General features: G+C 37.5%; 1 protein-coding gene across 1 annotated transcript in view; it reads left to right on the plus strand.

Annotated features, from left to right (window-relative positions):
• Positions 1 to 10: 10 nt before the first annotated feature.
• The window catches only part of RPAP3 (RNA polymerase II associated protein 3), a 29,122-nt gene continuing 4,944 nt past the window's right edge, over positions 11 to 24,188 (plus strand). Inside the window, exons 1-13 of the mRNA XM_072401433.1 lie at positions 11 to 121; positions 3,188 to 3,372; positions 8,039 to 8,179; positions 8,811 to 8,936; positions 11,191 to 11,318; positions 11,397 to 11,518; positions 11,972 to 12,042; positions 12,533 to 12,667; positions 13,986 to 14,113; positions 14,919 to 15,040; positions 17,190 to 17,260; positions 18,440 to 18,556; positions 23,208 to 23,428. Coding sequence (XP_072257534.1) covers positions 3,220 to 3,372; positions 8,039 to 8,179; positions 8,811 to 8,936; positions 11,191 to 11,318; positions 11,397 to 11,518; positions 11,972 to 12,042; positions 12,533 to 12,667; positions 13,986 to 14,113; positions 14,919 to 15,040; positions 17,190 to 17,260; positions 18,440 to 18,556; positions 23,208 to 23,428 — 1,535 coding nt within the window. The 5' untranslated portion in view covers positions 11 to 121; positions 3,188 to 3,219. The remainder of the gene's footprint in view (positions 122 to 3,187; positions 3,373 to 8,038; positions 8,180 to 8,810; positions 8,937 to 11,190; positions 11,319 to 11,396; positions 11,519 to 11,971; positions 12,043 to 12,532; positions 12,668 to 13,985; positions 14,114 to 14,918; positions 15,041 to 17,189; positions 17,261 to 18,439; positions 18,557 to 23,207; positions 23,429 to 24,188) is intronic.

The following is a 24,188-nucleotide window of genomic DNA, read 5'->3' on the forward strand; positions in this document are numbered from 1 at the left end:
GTATTGTTCTAAGCGCATGCTCCGTTGCTTCCGTTTCCATGGTGACTGTGTTGTCGCATGGCATGCTGGGAACCCGTACATAGGAAGTGAGAGTTGTGCTGCGGACGAGTGGGAGCTGCAGGTAGGTTACAGGCATACCCGGGTCACGTGGATGTGGGGGGTAATAAACAACCAAACAGGAGGGGCAACAGTCCGGGCATTTACTGGGGTGTGGTGTCTAATGTGTGGGTGGCCACAGCCTCCTATAATGGCTATCAGCCAGCGTGCTCTGAATTGTGTATTAGCAATCTTAGCCTATCCAGTCACCATTTAATGGGAGCTTATCAGGAGAAAGACACCACCAGAGAGATTGACTGACCACACTAGGCCACATTTATAGAGCTGTACCATGCATTTCCCATATATTATTAGGGACGGCACAATGCCCTGCTGGCTGCAGCTACAAGATTCTATTCAAAATAGAAAGGATCCATAGAGGGAAGCACAGCCTGTCATGTGACCTGTCACAGTCATGTGACCAGACCCTTCTACTGCCACAATGTTCTCTCTTGCAGCCTAAGGTACAAAATGCACCCCGAAATCCCATCTTGTCTGCTGAAAGGTAACAGTGCACTAACTCAGATGTGCAACCTTGGCACTCCTATGCTTACAGCCTCATGGCAGGATATCTGCAGTGTGAGATCGAAGGCACTGCTGCCTAAAATGTTTGGTCTGTGCTGATCTTACTGGAAGCTTTGACATGAGAAAGAAAAATCCTGCCTCTAATATGATGGCAGCGTTGATAGAGAACAGGTCAGTGATGAGGGAAAAGATCAGCGGCAGGGAGGCCCCAGGCAATACTGGCGATTAGTCATTTGTCCTTCACCGTCTATTTTTCGCCAGAACTTTTAGACACCTACATACAAAGTAGGGAATCTGCCATTCACTGAAACATTTTCTGCTGAAAAATCAATTACTGTCATTAAAACACATAGACCTGGATGATTCTCCAGCAGGGACTGTTTTAGTGAATATCAGATTCACTTCTTTGTAAATAGACCCCCATAGACAGCAGAATATTATCTATATATAAAATACTTAATATATAATAACCAGCATCTAAATAACAGCTTTAAGAGATAGGTAAAAATTGGCCATTACATCATTCTCATCACAAATAAAAAATCATATTAAAACAGTATCAGTATTTGTTTAAAACGTGTTAAATGGATATTTCCTAAACAAAACAAGACAAGTGTGGGTAAATCTTCATAACCATATATGATGGCAAACATGACAATTTCAATAAATAACACCTAAAGACAATCTAATATGTTGCTATGTAGCCATTTGTCAGTAATCTGAAGTTAGGCAAATATATATTTAAAATATAGTTATAAACATAATTTATATAATATGAAAAATAATATAACAAAGATGTATCAATAATATAACAAAGGTTAGTAACATTGCTACGTCTGTATCTATAATGAAAATAGTTACAAAATTATTCAGAATAGAGAATAGCACTGCAGCACCTAGAAGCTGACACTTTGCCAGCTGCTCAGCCAACCACATTTAGCGGCAGAGCGTATTACTGAACCACTTCCTGGTGCCCCCATTCATCGGACCTGATTTATGAAAGCTCTCTAAGGCTGGAGAGAATGCACTTTCATCAGTAAAGCTGGGTGATCCAGCAAACGTGGAATGGATTTGGTCCAAGATTGAAAACATTTGCTAACATATAGCAAGTGACTTTTATCAAATCCATTCCAGGTCTGCTGGATCACCCAGCTTCACTGATAAAAATGTACCCTCTCCAGACTTGGAGAGCTTCAATAAATCAGGCCCATTCTCTATTGGGCTGCTGCAGTGGTCAAGTAAAATGAGGAAGCAGAATCACACCACAACCTCACTGCTAGTTTGAACATCTCCTCTGTTTAAAATGTTTATAACGTATCTAGGAAAAAAGTATAAATATTAAGAACAAAACAAAGAACAAAAAAGAAATACCTTTATTTGAATTTAAATAGATTTTTTTATATATATTTCACATAGATCTGTAAAAAAGGGAAGGGGGTATAGGAGTGGGCAGCACAATGGCTCTGGTGAGCACTGAGTCCCAGGTTCCAATCTCGGCCAGAACACTATCTGCATGGAGTTTGCAGGTTCTCCTCGTGTCTGCGTGGGTTTCCTCCGGGTACTCCGGTTTCGTCCCACATTCCAATAACATGCAGTTAGGTTAATTGGCTTCCCCCCAAAAAATTGGCCTTAGACTGTATTAAAGACATATGTCTGTGGTGGGGTAAGTTGTGAGCCCATTTGAGAGACAGTTAGTGCCATGACTATGGTCTATGTACAGCGCTGCATAATATGATGGCGCTATATAAATACTGTAAATAATAATAGGTTTAATTACAGTAAACTGGCAGCAGGAAATGATCCTAGTATGAAGTACAAGTGAACAGCCCGTAAGTCTTAGGCTGCCTAAATAGTGCGTGATAATAACCACAGGTGGAGGATTGAATGTTCACCGTAACTTCATATGATGAGAATGTGGGTGATGTAAACTTTATGGGCTCTTCACTTGTACTTTATCCATAACTTTTAATAATTATATAATTCAGTGTTTTCCCAAGAATGTTTTTAGGCTGGGTGGGAAGAAGCTGTAGGCGGGTGGTGACCCCTGTATTGTGACTGATTTGTTCCATGAATACCCAAAAAACAGCCGGGTGGCTACTGATTAGAACCTGGTGGTGTGCCCAGATAAAAGGGGCTGGGAGAACACTGTATTACTAGATTTATTTTTCTTACATGTGGAGCCCGGTTACCTTTTTTTTTTTCATTAAGCAAATATGTTTCAGAATGGATTTTCACTAAGACCTCTGCTTTAATGACTAGAGTTTTACATTTTGACAAAATGAAGAATAAATTCAGCTCAATCAATGATTATATCATCTTTGAACAGGATTTAGTCAGTGTGTATTTCACAAGTTATTCTAGAAAGATCTGTACAGTAGATGGGAATTTGTAGCTGGTACAAGGATAGGACAAAGCCCTATGCTTGTCTTGTGTAGTTATGATATCCCCAGGACAGGTAAAACTTTAGCGTGTATTATGAAGTATATAAGTGTAAATGTGATTTGTAGCTGCAAACTTTATGCAGTTCTAGTACTGATAACCAGTATGATTGTTTTCTATTGCCAAGGTTTCTTTTTGCCAAATCTGTCATCGTCCGTCATGTCTACTCCAAATAAAGCTCTTGAACTGCAGCTGCAGATGAAACAGAATTCTGAGGAACTTCAGGATTTTATGAGAGAATTGGAAAGCTGGGAAAAAGATATCAAAGAAAAAGATGCCTCCCTGAGAAAGCAGACTGGTTCAAATGAGGAGGTGAGTACTAGGACCATATGCATTTGCAGAATATCCGATATGTATGTCCGGCTTTTGTATTGCTTTCTTTTTTTATTATTTATTTATTTATTTATTTTTTATGTAGATTATTAGTTTTATTATTTCATCCTTTTTGTATCAGTGTAACACCTGGCAGACTATACCATGTTTTTCACACACGCCAACTTCGGTTCTATTGGAACCAGTTAATCTAACTGCATATTTTTGGGATGTGAGCGGGAAATGGAGGCCTGGCAAAATCCCAAGTGAACACAAGGAAAACATGCAAGTTTGTTGCAGATAGTGCTACTGGTGTGGACAATATTTTGTAAAGTGCTATATTTCTTTATTTAGTCAGAGTAAGAACTGATCAAGAGTATGAAAAGACAAATGTACTATATATATACAGTGAGGGAAAGAAGTTTTTGATCCCCTGCTGATTTTGTATGTTTGCCCTCTGACAAAGAAATGACCAGTCTATAATTGTAATGGTAGTTTTATTGTAGCTGTGAGAGATAGAATAACAACAAAAGAACCCTCAAAACCCAGTGCTCTAAAGTCAGAGCTTGCTGTGCATTGTAATGAGTGAAATAAGTATTTGATTCCCTAGCAACCAGTCTGGAGTCTGGCTAGGGCACTCCAGGACCTTCATGTGCTTCTTCTTGAGCCACTCCTTTGTTGCCTTGGCCATGTGTTTTGGGTCATTGTCATGCTGGAATACCCATCCAGGACCCATTTTCAGTGCCCTTGGGTGCTCACCCAAGATTTGACAGTACATGGCCTCGTCCATTGTCCCTTCGATGTAGTGAAGGTGTCCTGTCCCCTTAGCAGAAAAACACCCCAAAGCATAATGTGTCTACCTCCATGTTTGACGGTGGGGATGGTGTTCTTGGAGTCATAGGCAGCATTCCTCCTCCTCCTCCAAACACAGTGAAGCGAGTTGATGCCAAAGTGCTCAATTTTGGTCCCATCTGACCACACAACAACCCAGTTCTCCTCTGAATCATTCAGATGTTTATTGGCAAACTGCAGACAGGCCTGTACATGTGCTGTCTTGAGCAGGGGGACCATGCAGGCTCTGCAAGATTTCAAGCCTTCATGGCGCAATGTCTTAGTAATTGTTTTCTTGGTGACTATGGTCCCAGCTCCCCTGAGATGATTGACAAGTTCCCCCTGTGTAGTTCTGGGCTGCTTTGTCACCGTTCCCATGATCATTGCAACTCCATGAGGGGAGATCTTGCATGGAGCCCCAGACCGAGGGAGATTGACAGTTATTTTGTGTTTCTTCCATTTGTGAATTATCGCGCCAACTGTTGTCACCTTCTCACCAAGCTGCTTGGCGATAGTCTTGTAGCCCAGTCCAAATTTGAGTAGGTTTACAATCTTGTCCCTGACATCCTTAATCAGCTCTTTGGTCTTGGGCATAATGGCTGCTTTGGAATCTGATTGATTGCTTCTGTGGACAGGTGTCTTTTATACAGGTACTGTAACAAGCTTGGATTAGGAGCATTCCCTTACAGAGGGTGCTCCTAATCTCAGCTCGTTAACTGCATACGGTGAAGACACCTGGGAGCCTGAAATCTTGCTGGTTGATAGGAAATCAACAAACTTATTTCACTCATTACATTGCACATCAAGCTCTGACTTTTGAGCACAGGGTTTTTGAGGGTTCTTTTGTTGTTATTCTATCTCTCACAGCTGCAATAAACTACCATTACAATTATAGACTGGTCATTTATTTGTCAGAGAGCAAACATACAAAATCAGCAGGGGATCAAACACTTCTTTCTCTCACTGTGTATATATACTTTACGCTCAGGATCGCCTTTGCTGGGGTCAAAGGACACTTGTCTGGTTCATCCAACTCAGATCACACACCAAGGTATCAGCTTTAAGCTGGCTTGCAGCCAGGTTAATTGAAGGTTGCAGATAAAATAAGAAAACAGCAAAAGAAAACCTTGCCTGTCCAGCACTTACTATACATCAGACGTCCCTGTCTATCAGCTGAAGGGCTTCTCCCTGTCAGCTCAAAACCAAGCTTTCAGCAACCTTCTACTCACTTTTGAGCTCACTCACACAGACCGACTTGAGCTCACTCACCCAGACCGACTTTCTGAGTCTCTCAGCAGAGCTCCCTCATACAGACCGACTGTCTGTGTCTCCAAGCAGAGCTCCCTCACACAAAACCCCTGTCTGTATCTCTCCAAGCAGAGCTCCTTCACACAGAACCCCTGTCTGTGTCTCTCCAAGCAGAGCTCCTTCACACAGAACCCCTGTCTGTGTCTCTCCAAGCAGAGCTCCCTTACACAGAACCCCTGTCTGTGTCTCTCCACGGCGCTTCCTCACACAGAGCCCCTGTCTGTGTCTCTCCAAACAGAGCTCCCCCACACAGTCCACCTGTCTGTGTCTCCAAACAGAGCTACTGACTGAGCTCCTGGCTCTATGTTATATCCCCACCCTCAGTACTTCTTCATTAATTATCTCACAGGTGAGAGTCTTTCACCTGCTACTTCACATCTTGGGCTAATATATCTGCCTTTCACCACCAATCCTGCATTGGTGTCACAATATATCAATAATAGTATTACATCACTGTGTGTCTTACAGTATTGTATGATCATTATTCTTCTATGATGAGTAACATACAGCAATACAAGTCTCTTCATGTACAGTACAAAACACTATTGTGTTCGATTACTACAGTAGTAAAAAAGTGAAGTATATGAAGCAAAAATTCACTTTGCTTAGTAAACAAGATATGGCGATATACACTCTCAATACCCAATTGTTTCATCAGAACGTTTCATATTCCTTTTAGAATAGTAGATTGTCCATCAGTCACTTTCATGATTAAATGACAATGCTCACCATACCCAGGTTTGGAAAACTGTGCATATTGAATCTATGTGGATATAGCTATACTGTAAGTATGTTGTTAGATAAGTTGGCAGCCCAAGCAGGTAGTTTTATTTACTGTATGGATCATGTTACTGTATTTATTTACCTTTCTCTGTGAAAAAAGCAATGTAGCAGGATTATACATCCTCAATGTTGTCCCAGTTAGGATATCACTCACCATTTACTGTATCACTTTATATAGGGTGTTGTTTTTTTTAGTTTGTCGTGACTGTGAGCCCCTTTGAGGGACAGCTAGGGACATGATTATAGATTTGTGAAGCGCTGCGTAATATGTCAGTGCTATATAAATACTGTGTAATAACAATAATAACATAGTGCCTCTTGTGGCCATATGGTTTTCAGAATTTATTATTTGCACAGCTATCATCCTACGTAATTGATTTATTCCCCTCTGAGTGTGGAATGACAGTACATTGTAATAGTTAAGCTACAAGGTAAAAATAAAAAGCACTGAATTTTCAGTAAGAGGGTAGATTTGAGTTGTAAGCATTGGGTAAGGTGTGAGCCAATAAAAGCAGTAGGAGGATATGATCTCTCACACAATGCTGGCTTTATAAGTCATATTTGTCCTTCTATGTATCTATGTTATGTTAACACGATGGGTCTGATAGAGCCAAGTTTTGTAGCACATTATGATAACATACCAATATAAAGGTAAAGCTTTAGCTTTTTTTCAGGTCGGGAAAATTGCAGGGATAAAAAAGAACCGGTTGTGTGTGTGGTAATAGGTTGAGTAATACACTTGGAATCCCCTAAATAGGTGCATTGGCACAGTGGGCCATTAGGGCTGTAGCAGATTACCATTGGTGAGCCAAAGATAAAGGCCTGGCACAGACATTTGCTTATATTAAAAAATGTTCTGCCTGGCATTCAGAGATCTTTTTTTGGCTAAAAATAAAATTTCTTTTAAATTAACCCTGAAAAACTTGATTGTGTTTTTCTTGACCTTTGTTGCCTTGATCTCCATTGTCTACCAAGCTAAACCTTACAAAGGTCCTACATGCATGGTGAAGATACATGTGATATATACAGTCATGGCTGAAAATATTGGCACCCTTGCATGTCAGAAATTGTACCACTAACAGAAAATTGTTGTAATTACAAATGCTTTGGTATTGTCACATTTATTTTGTTTGTTGGCACTGGAAAAAAAAAGAAGCAGAGAAAAAAAAAATCTGAGACATTCCACACAAAATGTCAAAAATGGCCTGGACAAAACTATTGGCACCCTCAACTTAATACTCGGTAGCACAGCCTTTGGAGGAAAGAACTGATGTTAATCACTTGCTGTCTTTCACATCTCTCTGAAATTTTAGAGCACTCTCAATTGTCTGAGGATTTGAGAACCAAATTTATAGAAAAGCATGGACAATCCCATACCAACATTTTTGGACATTACTCTATGTTGCTTTTGCTTCCATGGCTTCTATACCTAGATATACTACTAGAAAATATTGGTTATCCCCTCAATTCTGGACACTTTCAGTCCCTACTTTCTGCAGTGTATTAAAAAAAAGGTTAGCTTATATATATTTCATTCAACTCAACACTCAACCCACAATTCTGGAGAGCCATGCCTTCTGTAGTTTATCCTCCAGTTACTTTTTTGTCCTGTTGGGGCAAGACATTATCATTCACGCAGTTCTGACCTTTTTCTCATGACCAGCATTACGCTTTTCACCAATTGTGCAGTAGCTCTGGTGTGGGATTGTACACCCACTAAAACTCAAATTTGCTCTTTTTACAGGCATTCCCTCCTATTAGAAACAAGGACTTCAGAAAAAAGAAAAAGAGCAGAAGCAAAGATTCAAATGAAAAGAAACAAGAAAACAGCAAACAACCAAAACGAAAGTTACTCGATTATGAATACTGGGATAAAATAGATGTGGTACGTATAGGCTAGAATAGAGGCTTGTGTACAAATTTAATACTTCTTTTCTCTTTGTGTTTTGCAAATGTTTGTACAAAAAGGGTAAATCCTAGAACCCAGCAAAAGTTTGTAAGTAGTGGTAAGTAATTTAAATAATTGGGGTTAAATGCTCCATGTGTTACTGGTGTGTACATTGGATTTTCCTATAGTGTGAAAAGTTTGGCAATACAGGATGTCAGCAAGTAGCAGCAACCTTTCGGACTAGTGGGAAATAGCCTCTAATACATTGTTAATGCTGTCCCTGGCTTCCAGGCTTGATATCAACATCGTAAAAGTAGACCGCTTTTTCCAAATTCAAAAATAAAGCAAATATGCAAAAAAAAAATGCTTATTGAAATGTTAATTTATTGATTTAGTGTATTAAAGGAACACCACTTGTGTAAGCTACTGTTTTCTGACCCCAGTTCAGATGAGGCAAAGTTCACAATACTTTTAAGTCAACATTTTTTATTTATGCTAATACAGTGGAACCAATATTCCTCTAAAGTGTTTGATAATGGCAACTTCAAATGTATGCATCTCACTTAAATGTTTGCTTTCTGACAAATCCTTTATACAGCTGGATTCATATTTTTGTATGATTGTACAGGACAAAGCACTACAGGAGATTGATAAAGAGGACAACACAAATGAATCGGTGTCCACAGAGTCTGAATCTGGAGAGGAGGATGGAATAAAAGCCGACAAAGAAAAAGCTCTGACAGAGAAGGAAAAGGTAGAACTTATTTAATACCCTGATTACCCCTCTGTCACGCTAGGTAGTGTTCTCAGCAACCCCTTTTAGCCAGACACACAATTAGGCAATAATCAGTGATTTCCCGCCTGTTTTTAGGTAGTAACTGAAAAGTTAGGTCTCAATACAGGGGCACTGGACAGTTTGGGACATACTAAGGGGATAGGATTTAGAAAGTTTGGACAAAGCAGTGTTCTCCCCAGAATTGTTTTTCAACCGGGTGGGGCGAAACTGTAGGCGGATGGTAAAAAAGTGGCCGGGGCTAGACACCTTAAGAGCAACTTTAGAGCTTCTAGTTAATTATACCATAGGTATCCAGTAACCCCTACTATTGTGTCAGTGTTCTACCTACCTACCCCCTATACTTTGTTCCAACTTTCTATAGCCTGGCTTTTTAGAATGTATAATTTTTCCATTTTTTTTGTATTACCAGTCTAGTGCTGTGTATTTTAATCCAACTTCCTGGAGTTCCATGATTTATTAGTGTAATCTCTTGTAGTAGTGTAATATTGTGATCAATGTGGCCTAACAAATTCGGCTTAGTTCACATTAGCAGTAATAAAATGCCCCTCCTGAGTGACTACTTGGCACCTGGGATTGGTAACCGGTAATAACTGCTGGGCACCTGAGATTAGTACCAGGCGGTAAGTGCTGGGCACCTGAGATTGGTACCAGACAGTAAGTGCTGGGCTTTTCAGGCCTAGCAGTTTTTCAAGCAGCAGTGGTTCCTGGTGAGAGGTAAGTGAGGGGTAAACGCAGCAAATGCAACCTTACTGCCAATGTGAATTCAGCCTACCTTCAGATGTCACCTCTTAGTGCTATACCTAGATAACACAAAGAGCATCATACATGTGATCGCAGATGGGGGCACGACAACCATTGCCCTCCTCTCATCATTTCCAAAAACAAAAACAAATTTATCCTCCTGCAGTGTGATAGCTGTGTGTGTAAAGTCTGCTTGTCAGATTCTGCAGCCTAATAACTAATTGTGTTCAATCCTTTAGATCTCCTAAATTGTTGGTTGTAATTACCTAAAATTTTTAGGGTACAGAGGGGACTCTCAAAGCAACTTTTAATTAATATTTCTTTTTTCTATTTCAAGAATTTCAAAATATGGGGATCACAAGTTTAAAACTTGTGGAAACTGAACATTTGGGTTGCTGTTTTATAAGAAAGTGCACCTAGGATCCCAAAATTGAAAATGCAAATTATGGACCCCTGGGGCAACTTACATAGCAACAAGCATTGGGGTGGGGCCCCCTAAATATTTTACCTACCTTTCACCAAACGGTAGTTGAATTACTATGCTGCCCCTTCTGCTTCTGTTCCGTGAATCCCAATTTATCTGGAATAGGGAGGTGCAGGAAACTGAAAATGTAGGTGCAAGTGGGGAACAGATGTATAAACCCCTAAAATGTAATTAGCATGGCATCATTAGAACATAAAAACCTGTGTCCATCAAACTGTCCGCTTCCCTCCCTTAAACCCTAATTTCTCTAGAACAGAGAGGTGCAGATAAACAGAATCATAGGTGCAAGTGGGGCACACTTATGGCTAACACCCCCCAAACTTTCATCGCCATGGCATCATTACATAAACTTTGCCCTCAAAACACGCTGCCCTGTTACAAATGACTGTACCCTAACAGTACCTGAACCACAATTTCGTTTTGATGGGCAGAGTTTTTTTATGTTTTAATTATGCCATTGTGATAAAACTTTAGGGGCTGTTATCCACAGATGTTCCCCACACACTTTTGTTTTCTACACCTCATTCCAGAGAAATTGGCGTTCAAGTGTTATAAATGGGCAGTAATGTGTAACAGGGCAGTGTGTTTGCCATAGTAATGAAATTTTAGTGTGGGGGGTTATGGAAAGGTGTGCCCCACTGCACCTACATTTTTGGCACACTTGTTTTTAATACTGCAACGCCAATGTTGTATTTTCAATTCTGATCCCCATATCATGGAATTTGTAAAAGCTGGGGTGGTGAAATGTGAATGTTACTAACTAATAAGTGTTCCCTGTGCACCCTGAAAATTTCAATGTTCTTTGTTTGCTCAGATAATAAACATTTTACCTGAATAGAACTGAAATGTAGAAGATTTATTCGGATGCATGAAAAATAGACAAGTAGGTAAATAGTGTAACATGATAGTGAATTGTTTTATAAAGTGTAGGAAAAAAAAAATCTTTGTTAAAATGATTTTTGATCACTTGCCTGTTGCTTGTTTTAGGGAAATAATTATTTTAGGGCTGGAAAGTACGATGAGGCTGTGCAGTGCTATACAAGAGGAATGAATGCAGATCCATATAATGCAATATTACCAACCAACCGAGCATCCGCTTTCTTTAGGTTGAAGAAGTAAGTTTTGAATTATATATGTTGTTTTTTTTTTTTTGTAGTTCCCAAATATATAAACATTGTTTGTTTGCTTTTTAGATATGCTGTTGCTGAATCAGACTGCAATCTAGCTATTGCACTAGACCGCAACTATTCCAAAGCTTACGCTCGAAGGGGTGCCGCTCGTCTTGCTTTAAAGAATTTGCAAGGAGCAAAAGAAGGTTCGGATTTCAACACATGTATAACCAGACCTAATCAAATATGAGTTCTCTGCATTTGCTGAATCACTTGTGCCTTGTCTAGCCTTTTTACATTGTTTAAAAGAGACATGGTATGAGCTAGATATACTATTTAAATTCATAGAGCCTGATTTATTTAAGCTCTCCAAGAGAGGATACACTTTCATCAGTGAAGCTGGATGAACTGGCAAACCTGGAATGGATTTCTTTAAAGTCATTTGCTAGCAAATGTTTTGAATGCAGGACCAAATTCATTCCAGGTTTGCTGGATCTACCCAGCTTCACTGATGAAATTGTATACTCTCCAACCTTGGAGAGCTTTAATAAATCAGGCCCATAGTATCCTATTAGCGGAATATTTAACCCATTAAACCCATTAATCATTTGAAATATTAAGGTCCTTTATACTATATGGATTACTTTCTTTTCTCACAGATTATGAAAAAGTCCTGGAGCTTGATACAAACAACTTTGAGGCTGCAAATGAACTTAAAAAAATTAACCAGGTAGGTCTAAATGCTTTTGAGTTATGTTTTATGAGTGTGCCCACCTAACACTGGGTGTAGCCAATACTTACTATAATTCTTTATTGTAATATAATGGAAAACATATTAAAGCTAATTCCCTTTGGAGACAAAACTGAACTGAGTGGAAACGTTCTGAGTGGAAAAAGTTCTGTACCATTGTATTCAGTGGTACCATTTTTTATAGCTTGCAGCTTTTTTTCTAACTATTTTTTAGTTTCCTAAAATATTTATTTTAAAAAAATTATATAAAACATACATTTTAAGTAAAATGTTAATATGTAGTCTTTAAAGCATGTATGATCGCTACTAACTATGAACTGCATACACAAAATAAATTAAAAGTTTAAGTAGGCCTGTAAACTGTTGGGTATAATAAGGATTCTTTCATCCTTAGGATAATGGATTTACTAAATGATAAAGTCATCAGTGCAAAGTAAAAAAAAAAACTGAAAAATATTTGAATTTTTAGGAGTTACAGACATCGGGTGTTACTCCACAGCTAAAGGAAGAAGCAGAAGAAAATGAAATAGTTTTATCTGAAGAAGATAAAAAAGCCTTAGAAGTACAAAAACTGAAACAGCAAGCAATCATACAGAAAGATTTGGTATATGTTGTTGTTTTTCTTATTTATTTATTATTTTTCACTCTTGGTTTACAGACCTTTAATTGTGGAGGTGAAGACAAATGTGCAATATTGTTTAATTACGGATGATTTAAAATCCTAATTTGGTCACACTGCAACAAATTGTAGTTTACCCGAGTCCAGGTCATGTTAGAATTCTGCTGGTGCTATGGGTGAAATCAAACTCTTTATTATAATAAAAAAGTGTTTATTATTGGCATTTTCATACACAAAATTCATTAGGATTCCTGTACTAGATAAAGAGAAAGGAAATGAGGCCCAATCCTGTTGCTATCCTAAAACTGGTTTGATGCATAATGATAGTTCTTTTGGTTACGGCCCTGCACCCATCGACTAGCAGAGCACAGGAATGTTCATCTGGGAGCCTTGCCTTACAACCACCAACCAGTGTGAGTGCTCGCTAATATTTACACAGACGGTATAGTTGAGTTGTTTGTGTAAACTGTGGGGAGCATTCCTATTATTGGCTGTTAGCAAACGCTCAGTACTACATATGTATCCAAGAAAGAACAGGCATTCCTGATCAGTGTTCTATCTATCCATCTATCTATCCATCTATCAATCCAGACATTGCTGCAATGTTCCTTTTCAGCCCATTCCTTTTTTAAGCAAGAAAAGTAATCCAAAAAGCCTTTTCTCTTGTATATATCAGTAGAGTCTTGTATGTGTTGTCCATTAATTAATGCAGACCTTTGGCATTTATACACAAAGCTTAAAATGTAAAATTGTCACCTCACAGTAGTTTCTTCACCTTACCATCTATCAGAATCATACTGCTTTGGGAATTAAAACCCGATATATCCGCAAGGAGGTTACAAAGTGCACACTTAAGCATTACTTAAGTATTACCTAATTATAATAATATTAATAATATTAAGGGAGCGCTCTGAAATCTGCAATGCTGCAATGTTTTCCCATGGATTTATTGATGTAAGTAAGCAGAGCTTGGAATGTGTGATGTGGTCCATAGTGCATTTGTGATTGTGAGATGCTTTTTTCGAAAATTTCTATAACTGGAAAAGCAGCGATATTCTCATTTTGTATGGAATCTTTGCTTAGAATATTGTACACTGTACTGCCTTGTAATAAAGTTTTCTTTAGGGAGCAACTCATAAACGGGCTTAAAGGAAGTGCTGTTCTGCTTATCTCTGGCCTTTCTCTTGATGGCCTAAAATATTTTATTATTTTACAATGTATATATTTTATTCTTTATATTATTATTATTTCAATATTTATATTATTATTTTCATACTAAATAGATTTTTTTTTAATCTTTAAGGGCAATGCTTACTTTAAAGAAGGAAAATATGAGGCTGCTATTGAGTGTTATACTCAAGGTATTTCAGCAGACAGTACAAATGCATTGCTACCAGCAAATCGAGCCATGGCATATCTGAAAATTCAAAAGTAAGTGTTGCATGTTAACACCTAGAGTACAAATCTACGGAAATGTATTATTCTGCATTTAAAATATGATATGGTTATTACCGATCAGCTTTGTTAAATGTCTCCAGGGATTCAATTGGAAAATCTTTCCCTACACCCTGTTGTTCACGGCACGAGCATTACTCCACAACTGTTTCTCAGAAATAATCTATCTTGAGTTGCCCTGTTAGACATTCAGACATTTTATTAGTTAGAATTAAGTGCATCGGAGTTGTGTTTTTAAAAACAAAAGCCTAGCTAATCTACCAACAATTAGATGCAAGCGTACCCACAGATACTTTATTCTAAAAAAATAAAGGTTTGGGAGCTTTCTATATCCTTTGTGCTAATACTACAAAACAAACAAAATCTGAAATAAGAGTGTGATTGTTTATCACTATTAATGCAGCAAACAACTAACTGTTTAAAGCTTAGTCATACATGTGTAGACGCTTGTCATTAGAAACATCGAAAGTCAAGGTCATTTCACTCCACTAAACAATCACAGAGCATTTCCTAGAATTTACAAGTATAACCCCTTTGGAGATCTTTGTGTGAATGGTGCGACATCTAAGTATGTTAAAAAAGGTCAAAGGAAAGTTAACGGTGAGTCAATACTTGTTTTTCATTTTGTGCTAAAATGTCTACCATAGCTTTAAAGATAAATGAATCTTACAAGCAGTTTTGGAAAAACTGATATTGCTACTGCCTCCCAACATGCTGGGTTTTATAAAATGCTCTTCTAATAAAAAATTCCTATAAAACCGTGTCATGGGTGTATTTTCAGATACAAAGAAGCTGAAGAAGATTGCACACAAGCCCTAGCTTTAGATACAACCTATGGGAAAGCATATGCCAGAAGGGGGACTGCAAGAGTAATGCTTGGAAAACTGGAGGGAGCGAAAGAAGGTAACTAATAATGAGCCAACTGAGATTTGTCTACTTGACAATACCAGCACTTAAAAGTCTAACCATATACATTTAAAAATAAAGTTTCCCATAGCATAAGAATTTGGGTATTATATTACATTTAATGTTTTTCTTCACTACATATTTGGCAAATCTAAACAACCCCTTCAGTTTATATCCAGCCTGTCAGGTTAGTTAGGTTAAGCCAGCAATATGTGTTGGTGATAAGTAAGGGAAATCCAGGCACATATTTTAAAAATCACCATTTATCCTTTCATTGCTGTCTTTATATCAGCCGCTGCAATCCCTAGTATTGCAGCATTCACAATAAGAGAAGAGAAAATTCTGACCCAAAATTTGTTGCTTTGTGCAGTTATATTATTTGTTATTTTCAACACACTTTCATGGGGTGCTACTATTGGTCAGGTTCTTATTTATTTAAACTAAAGAGTTTTTAATTTTAATAATAATAATTTTGAGCTGCGTTGTAGCTGGGCTGTGGTGTTACAATCCTTGCTTTACTGCTTAGTGAGCTACAGGCTAGGAATGTTCTCAGTTCTCATCAGTTATAGGTCTGGTTTATTCTGACTCACTTTCTGCATGCTTGCTCTAGGCCCTAGTGACGCACTAGGCAGTGAAGTGTGGTTTGATGAGACAGCCTTACGGTCTGTACCATTAAAAATAAAAACAAGTCAACAGCAGCAACTGACCACGTAATTGCCTATTCAAGAAAGAACTAGGATGTCTACCCACTCCACCAACCCATCCATTGATTCCTATGCACTCCCTCATCCTTCCATTCTTGTAGAAATCAAGCCTTTCATAAGCACAGCATCAGAATCCTAATGATGATGTCACATTCGCAGTCACCTGTCAGTGTTCCGTTCTATCAGTTTGGCCACTAAGGCCTGAACATTACATGCTGGAAGGAGGCCACATGTCTCTATAACTAGAAGAATCAGGTACTTCTTGGGAGCTTCAACAGAGCAGAGTAAATATAAGTGGATTGGGGAAGGGGAGGGTCAATCTTTTTTAACACATTCCGCAATGGATATCTAGGGCATTACTGTTTGTTGTTTGAGATCTGGCAATTTATAGATACTACACTGCTAGAACTATCACTGGTATTCTTGGCATAATAAGTAGTGTATTGGTGCAGTTCTTACTATACACACAAAAAATGTCACAACATAAAACAAACAGAAACCTGACTCTTTTTGTCAACACAAACTAAAATTTGCTTTATCACAGATGTACAGTTTATGCATTCCTAAAGTAAATTATAGCAGGTGAATATTTCTTCACAGTGTATTGTATTATAAGTTAGATTATTAGATGGAGAAGGACATTAACAATAATTGTTTGTCTTTAGAAATCCTCAGAATAGCATTAAGTCACAGGAAGTGAGGTTTGTACGAGAGCAATATAATGTAGAGGACACAAACATATAAGTTTAACACTAAGGGGGCTGTTTGTGAAGCAATGAATCTGACATTTACTGAAACATTCTCTGGTGTAGAATGTTCCAGGTCCATGTGTTGTAATGGCAGTAAATGACTCTCCACCAAGGAATGTTTCAGTAAATGTCAGAAAAAAACAGCTGTGAACCATATGTTTTCTATGAATATGGAGTCTATCATTCTTGGTATCCCAAATTGCCAAATAGAATACAGGAATGTATAATGTAAGATTTACACTTTATAGATTTCCTGGATAGCATTTGTCACAATGAGAATAGAGAACAATTTAGATTCTGACCAATACTTTAGCACTAATTTAGCACCTATAAAAGACCAAATATGGTTCCCTTTTATTAGTGGAGATCATTTCTTAGGGTAAATTTGTGGGTTTCAATATTGCATTGAGGGATTTTTCCTGCCTGCCTTGATCCACTGAAGTTTTGCTGCTGGTAAAAGGAGGGCTGTGATTGCTTCTTGTTTTCTCATTACAGGATTTAGGCTCTAACTATAGGAATTTTTTTGCAAGCCAGTGATAACTGTGTTGTTATTCCTTTGGTTGGTACACTGTTTACTTCTGGTGTAATTTTTTTGCCAACAATGTGGTATTTTTTTATATTTTTGAAGGATATCTAATATTTTCTCTTTAAAAGCAGCTTTGAAAAGTTTTAATATTATGTTGATTGTTTTAGATTTTGAAATGGTTTTGAAACTGGAGCCTGGTAACAAGCAAGCAGTATCAGAACTGGCAAAAATATCCAAGGCAAGTATTTTGGCCTACTGTTGTCATCTGAGTAAACAATATGTTGTGGAAGTATAATGCTGTTGGTATTGTTTACTCAACTCAGATATTGATGATCTTTATTCATAGTCATCCAATCATCGTCTAGTTGCTTTGGTTTTAATAAATGTCATTATTGACCAGGTGGTATCCTACAACATGGTGGCACAGATACATTTTTCTAAAACAGTGGAATGGGAAACTCTAGTGGAGGACAGTAGAGACCCCAAAAATATATTAAAGACAATAATGTTATCCAGCTTACTTGCAAACAAGTTTTATCTGGGGGATATATGAAGGCAAAACTTCAGGCTATTTGTGTTTTATAACAGCTAAGGCTGCATGCACATGCTCAATAATTGTCTTTGAAAAAGTTTTTTCACAATCTTGTCCAACAACAAAAGACTGAATGATGCATGAACAAGTTCTGTACATACAGCGCTGTTCTGCTGTATGGAAAGGTAAGGGGGAAAAGGATGGAGTGGCACCCCACTGTGCTCGCTCCCCTTAACTTGTATTACAATCGTTTATGGTTCATGGATCCACCACATCGTATCCATGAACTTCATTGGATGAGTGCTGTACACATTCAAGATTCTCGTCCGATACGAGCCCTGAGCTGAATATTGGACAAGAATCATCTGACCTGTGTTCGTAGCCTAAAAATAAAGCACGTGCTGGATTACAATCAAATTTACTCCCACATCCCAAAAACCTTCCTAGGCTAATTGGCTTCTTCTCCAAATTTTTTTTTCAGTGACTATGCTAAATTATGCTATTTATTTTCACCTTTTCATTTATTATTCCATTTTTCTGCATTATCTACAAAATGCACAAATCTTAAGTTTGGAAAGCAAATTCTTCATTTAGTTTTTTTACAGCTTTGAAGTAGTTCAGAATTGTTTTTTGAATTTGTATATTCCTCAAACTTTGCTAAAGAACCTGTTTTGGATTTTCCTTTTAAACCATAGGAAATTCAGGTTTGTAGCAAATAGGACTTAATCCAGAGAATTCACATGCCAAAAATAATCACTCAGTGGTTAACAAAAGTAAAGGTTCAGAAGAAAATACTTTTCCCCATTTTATAAGTATGTTATAATCTTTGTAATGTCATTTCTTCAAACTGTAGGTACATAATAATGTTTTTATTTACTGCTCTAGGAACTTGATAAAAAAACAATCAAACCCAATCAGAATCATCATGCCAGTCAGAATAAAGAAAATGATAACAGGCATTATATAAAACATATAGACAAACCTGTACATCTGAGGTCTACGGTAAGTGTATAACATGTCACAGGTTTCTGTCTCCTGTGTGATGTGTGACATAGTACACTTGTATGAGCGTTTCAACATTTTTTTCCTATTTATAAAGCTTTGTATTTAACAACAGAGCTAGTTTATTATGTTTCTATCCCCCATTGTATTTTAAAGCAAAAAAATAAGACTTGCCAATGATTATATTGCCTGTATTGGTAGATGTTTTGTTAATTAAGACCACTGTGCTGAATTGATGATAATAAAGGTCAGTGCCAAGTAACACCCTGTATTTCTGCACACATTCCTGCACAGATCTAGTTGTGATATCTTCCTAATACCTGCTGGGCTTTATACTAAAGTCTTTGTTTACATTTTGCTTTAGAAATATTTCTTTGAATTAGGGAATAATATATTGGGTGTAACTTGGCTGCACTCTTGCTGACATGTTAACTGGTTCAATAACTCTCAAATGGTTTATTGAAGTATATTTTGGGTAGAATGTTCTGTCTGAGTGTATTTAGAACAGATACTATTTTCTTAGGGTAAAGCAGACCTAAAATCAACATTTTCACTTTACATAAAAAGGTAGACAACCCTTATATGTAAAGGAAAAATGTTAATTATTTTGTTATTAATTTAAGTGTACAACACTTTAAAAAAAAAAGAAAAAGGGCGCAGCACCTCCTCTTTCAGTCTTGATCGCCTAGGCGCAGAATGTGTGAATTAGGTATCCTGGGAGGCTCTGGGTGCTCCTTCTGCTCATGCCCTAATCTCGAACATGTGCAGAAGGGGCATTTTTCTGTTGAGGAAAAGAGATGGCAATCTCACGCAAGCGCAGTGAGATGGCGGCTCCCGGTGCTTCCTTAGTGCTGAGACGAAGAGGAATTCCAGGACGACGTGGGACCGGATCACAGGAAGGACCAGCGCCATCAAGGGATCTGCAGGATTAAAATTGTCATTTTTTTGTTTCCAGTTTAGTTTCACTTTGAGGCCCATGTCAGATAGGTGATATTTTACACTGGTGATTTGATGCCAGCTTCAAGATCATTAGGAAACTTTCATACTGGTCTGTATGGAATTTCTCCTTTGCTTATAAGGTCAGAAACATCACTGCCCCATTTTTAGCATTCATGATTATGCAGCTTTCGTAGCTAAAGAAGGAGCAATTCCCAAGAGATTAGTGGAATGCTTTCTCACATGACTATACATTGCCAGCAGCAGAGTCGCCTGTGTGACATATATTCCCTGTGGAGCAGTGATTTGCTGTTCACATCTGTACAAATGAGAATACATCAGTAAGAACAATTAAAGTTGGTTGCTAATAATTTGTGATAGATTGGTGTGATTTTGCCTGTCTAGCATCGTGAATAAGGTGAAAAGGTCGTTTTCTGTTGTGTTCACAATTTTGAGTTGATGCAACTGAAATTCATTTGCTATAGGTTATTGTCATTAGCCAAACTTTAGTGGTTTATTATTCAACGAAAGTACCTGAGTTTACAGGATTCCAATACAGAAACTCCATGGGAATGGTAGATATAAGCTGGGTAAATGTGCATCTGTTGCCTGTAACATCCAATATTATTTTTTAATGTTTATTTTCTTGAAAAATAAAACCAGGACACTGCTTTTTATCAAGAAGCCTCTGTACTTTTACTTCCTTTTCCTCTGCCTTATTTCCTATAAATCAGCCTCATGGTTGTTATTACATGGCGGTTGAGGTTACTAGTTTATTATTTTGTTTTGCAGTACACATTGTATGCTGCCATCTTCTCCGTCAACACCCACACATGCAGACATTATACATCAGTTGCTTAGGCAACAGCATGTGTCCCTAACATAAAGGGGGAAGATTCACTGGTGAAATGTGCTTGTAGCTTATAAAGCAAACAATATTTTCTATTAATTGCTAAACTGTATTGTTGCTTTTTTTTTTCTTTCTAAAATTAGGCTTGGATTGAAAGTGCTTTGTATATGGATTAGCTTTACCAGCATAAAAAGTACATGGGGAACATTGGTTTAGAGTAGGTTACCTTGATCCTCTTGTTCTGTTTCCTATTCACAAATAGAGACCAGTATGTTATGGGAGTGTAATACATAGTCCTTAGAAATGAGGACTTCCTGAATACTCACCCTTAATGAGGTCATGAGACTAAAAGTCTTTGGAAATATCTATTTAACCATCTTCACAATACTAAAAACAAACAAAATATCTGACAGAGATTACCATTCATTTAAATCCTAATAGAACATTCCTGGCCACAGTCCAGATTTCTGAGTTTTTGTATAGTTTTGTATTATCACTCCAAACATTTTTTTCTAGTCTATTAAGGCACCCTGGAAGTCTTAGTTTTTGGTATCCTGCTGATTGCAACAGGGATGGCCATTGACAAACCATAAAATCAGCCCAGGATAACCCCTCCTACCACCCACATGCCTCAGGTTTTTGCAAGTGACTTAGGAGAATGGACGTCTTATCTACAGCACTGCTGTTTCAAGACTAAATTAACACTTTTTTCTATTTTTTTTTTTTTTTAACCTGGATTCTTCTCACTTCTGCTGGAGTTTGTCTTGACTAAGCTGAGGTCTGCTGTCGATAGTCTGTGTGGTCTCATTGGTGCTAAGGCTGATCCTTCACTTCAGCATTCATCATGTAAAACAGATGCTATTACCATTGCGTTTTTGCCAGGATAGATAGAATCCTCCTCCATTTCTCGAAAGTGTTTTGAGCTATTTCGAATGTGTAGGGCATTTTTGTTTAAAAGCTTGACTGCTGAAACTTTGGGTCTCTTTGGACAAGCATTGGATAGTATTTTAAATGATGCTACTGGTGGCAAAAAATACTCTGACCTCCTAATGTCACTGCACAGATTAGTCCTCTTGGTTCTTCTGGATCAAGGTATTTTCCAATGCGTGTGTCAAAACTGTTCCAGGGGTTTTATTCCAACTACTGCACTGTTCCCAACCTTCAGGGGTAAAATTCACCCTGTTCTGGATCTCAAAAACTCTGAATGTCCTTATTCACATCCAAAACATTTACATGGCATTTACCAAATAGGTTATCTCCTCCCTTCAACAAGTAGAATGTTTTGCCTTTTTTGGACATTAGAAATATTTACTTATATGTCTCCATTATTCTAGCAAATGGAATGTTTGCTGTAGGGCCTCTGTTAACGTTTGGCATACCTAGTAAAAACGTTAGCGTTTGGCATACCTAGTCCAGGGTACAATTGAGAATGATGCTTCTAGGGGGAAAATTCCGACACAGCTCTCCGAGACTGGAGAAGATACACTTTCATCAGTGAACCTGGGTGATTTAATAAACCTGAAATCCTGAGCACACTATCAAAGCAGGGAACTTGGTTGTTAAGAGGAGCCTTGATCAACATCCTGGATATGGGGGGATTTGGCTGTTGCTACAGAGTTGGACCTTCCTATCGGGATATAAATTAAGTTAGCCAGTACCATGGTGTGGGTATATATAAATCACTATATAAATCATATATAAATCACTACTTGGTTGACATTCATTATTAATGGCACCCCAAACACACCTTATCAACTTACTACATTACAACATGTGCCCAAGCATTACTGTTTTTTTTTATTGTGCAGCACTGTACAGTCCATAGTAGTGGTACTATTTGTCCCTCAAAGGAGCTCACAATCTAATATCCCTACCATAGTCATATATCTTTAATACATTCATATGTCAATTTTGGGGGGAAGCCAATAAAATTAACTGCATGTTTTTTAGAAATATTTGAACTTGTAGTTACAAAAGACTCAAGGCAAAAGTCAGTATAAAAGCGTAAAATCAATATGGACTTTCTAAATAGATAAATGCTTTATATAAGCAAATGATATGATGTAAACTACAATGATTTTATAAATATTTTCCTGTGTAATACTATGCATGTAAACTGTTAATCTACTTGACATATTAAAAAAAAATGTATATAACCCCAACCAGCCACTTTATTAGGTACACAATCTAGTGATCATTGTCACATTCAAGAAACTAGTTTAAGATAATTTAAGCTTTGTAATATGGTGGGTTATCCAGCTGTGGTCACTAAAGGGAAGGACATGGTCAGGAACAATGCTGAAGTGGGCTGCGGGGACGTATTATTTATCTCTATGTAACAATTAGGGGCTAAAGAGAAAAAATTGCACTCAACAACAAAACTCCAAGCTTCAAAAAATAAAAAAATTATTTGCCGTTAACGTATGAAATACTTGTTTGAAATAACAAATAATGACCCCTTAGATACAAAGGCATATTCTATTAAAGGGGAAATATTGTGTTTATTTGAAAGGTGAATAAATATGAACAAAAGGAAGAAAAGCGATAATTCCTCAGCTACTGTGTAAGTCAAAAAGTTTCAGGGTGGCCACCCCTAGTATATAGTAGGTAGAGATGTATAATGATGAGATGTATGATGTATAATGGGCAGGGTAAATTACTTTATTGCTGCTATTAATTATGTATGAATTTTATTACAAATACATAATTCTTTGTTTGAAACCAAGGCCAAAAACCCTGTCTTTTAGTTTTTTGTCTATACCTTTATTTGAAAGGCGCATATTTAAAGATATTAGTGTCATATTTATGCAGCTTTTTCATATAATACTAAAACCTGTAAGCACATTTCTTATTGTTTCATTTTAGAAACCTTTAAGAAGGATGGAAATTGAAGAGGTTGGAGGCCTAACTGTAAAGCCAATAAATAATTTGACTGAAAGTTCTCCCTGTAATTTAAACATTGTCAACCAAATTGAGGAGCCCAGGAAAGAAGATTCAAAAGATCAAGAACACATCTCCACATCTCCTGATATTCCAAGTGCTAAGATGATAAAGATAGAAGAAATAAGTGATATACCAACCCGGCAGTAGGTTTTCAATGTGTTTATATATTCAAGTGTTTGTCTTATTCTTTTGTTTTACAATACCAATTATATCTAAATTCTTAGTTTAATTGGCTTTAATATGAATCCAGTCCAGTTTTGCACCTCCATTTGGACACATGGATATGTCCCTGGGTGTTTGTTTTTTTATGGATAGATATGCTAGAGAGATCAATAGATATGTTTGCAGTATGCGATGATGATAACATTTATTCCAGCTTGCCTGTCTTTGGATATAGGCTGCATTAGTTTTCTTTTTTTTATTCATCGTTGAATCTAGGGTGACAGCAATAACTCACTGTACTGTATTGATGGAGGCTCAGTGTTGGCACTCTTGGACAGAAAGTGCTTTACAAAACTCCCCCACAGCATAAGGAGGAGATGATCTTTAGTCCACAGTGAAAACTGAGAACACGTCTATCCAATAACAGTTTAGCAAACAGATATCTTCAAGCATTTTTTTTTGCATGTTTAACAGCCCAGAAGTGAAAGAAGTAAAATGTATTTTTTGTTTTTGCTTAGTCAACTTCACCTATTTGTAATAGTGATTTTGCTTATTATAACCATTATAAGTCCATTAGGACAAAGCACTGACTCAAAGGACCTGAAAAGGATACACTTGGTTCAAGATTGAAATTATTTGCTAACAAATAGCAAATGACTTTAAGAAATTCATTAAAGGTTTGCTGGATCACCCAAGTTCACTGATAAAAGTGTATCCTCTCCTGCCTTGGAGAGCTTTATT

This window comes from Pyxicephalus adspersus, chromosome 2 (genome assembly GCF_032062135.1).
Source record: "Pyxicephalus adspersus chromosome 2, UCB_Pads_2.0, whole genome shotgun sequence".
Lineage (NCBI taxonomy): Eukaryota > Metazoa > Chordata > Amphibia > Anura > Pyxicephalidae > Pyxicephalus > Pyxicephalus adspersus.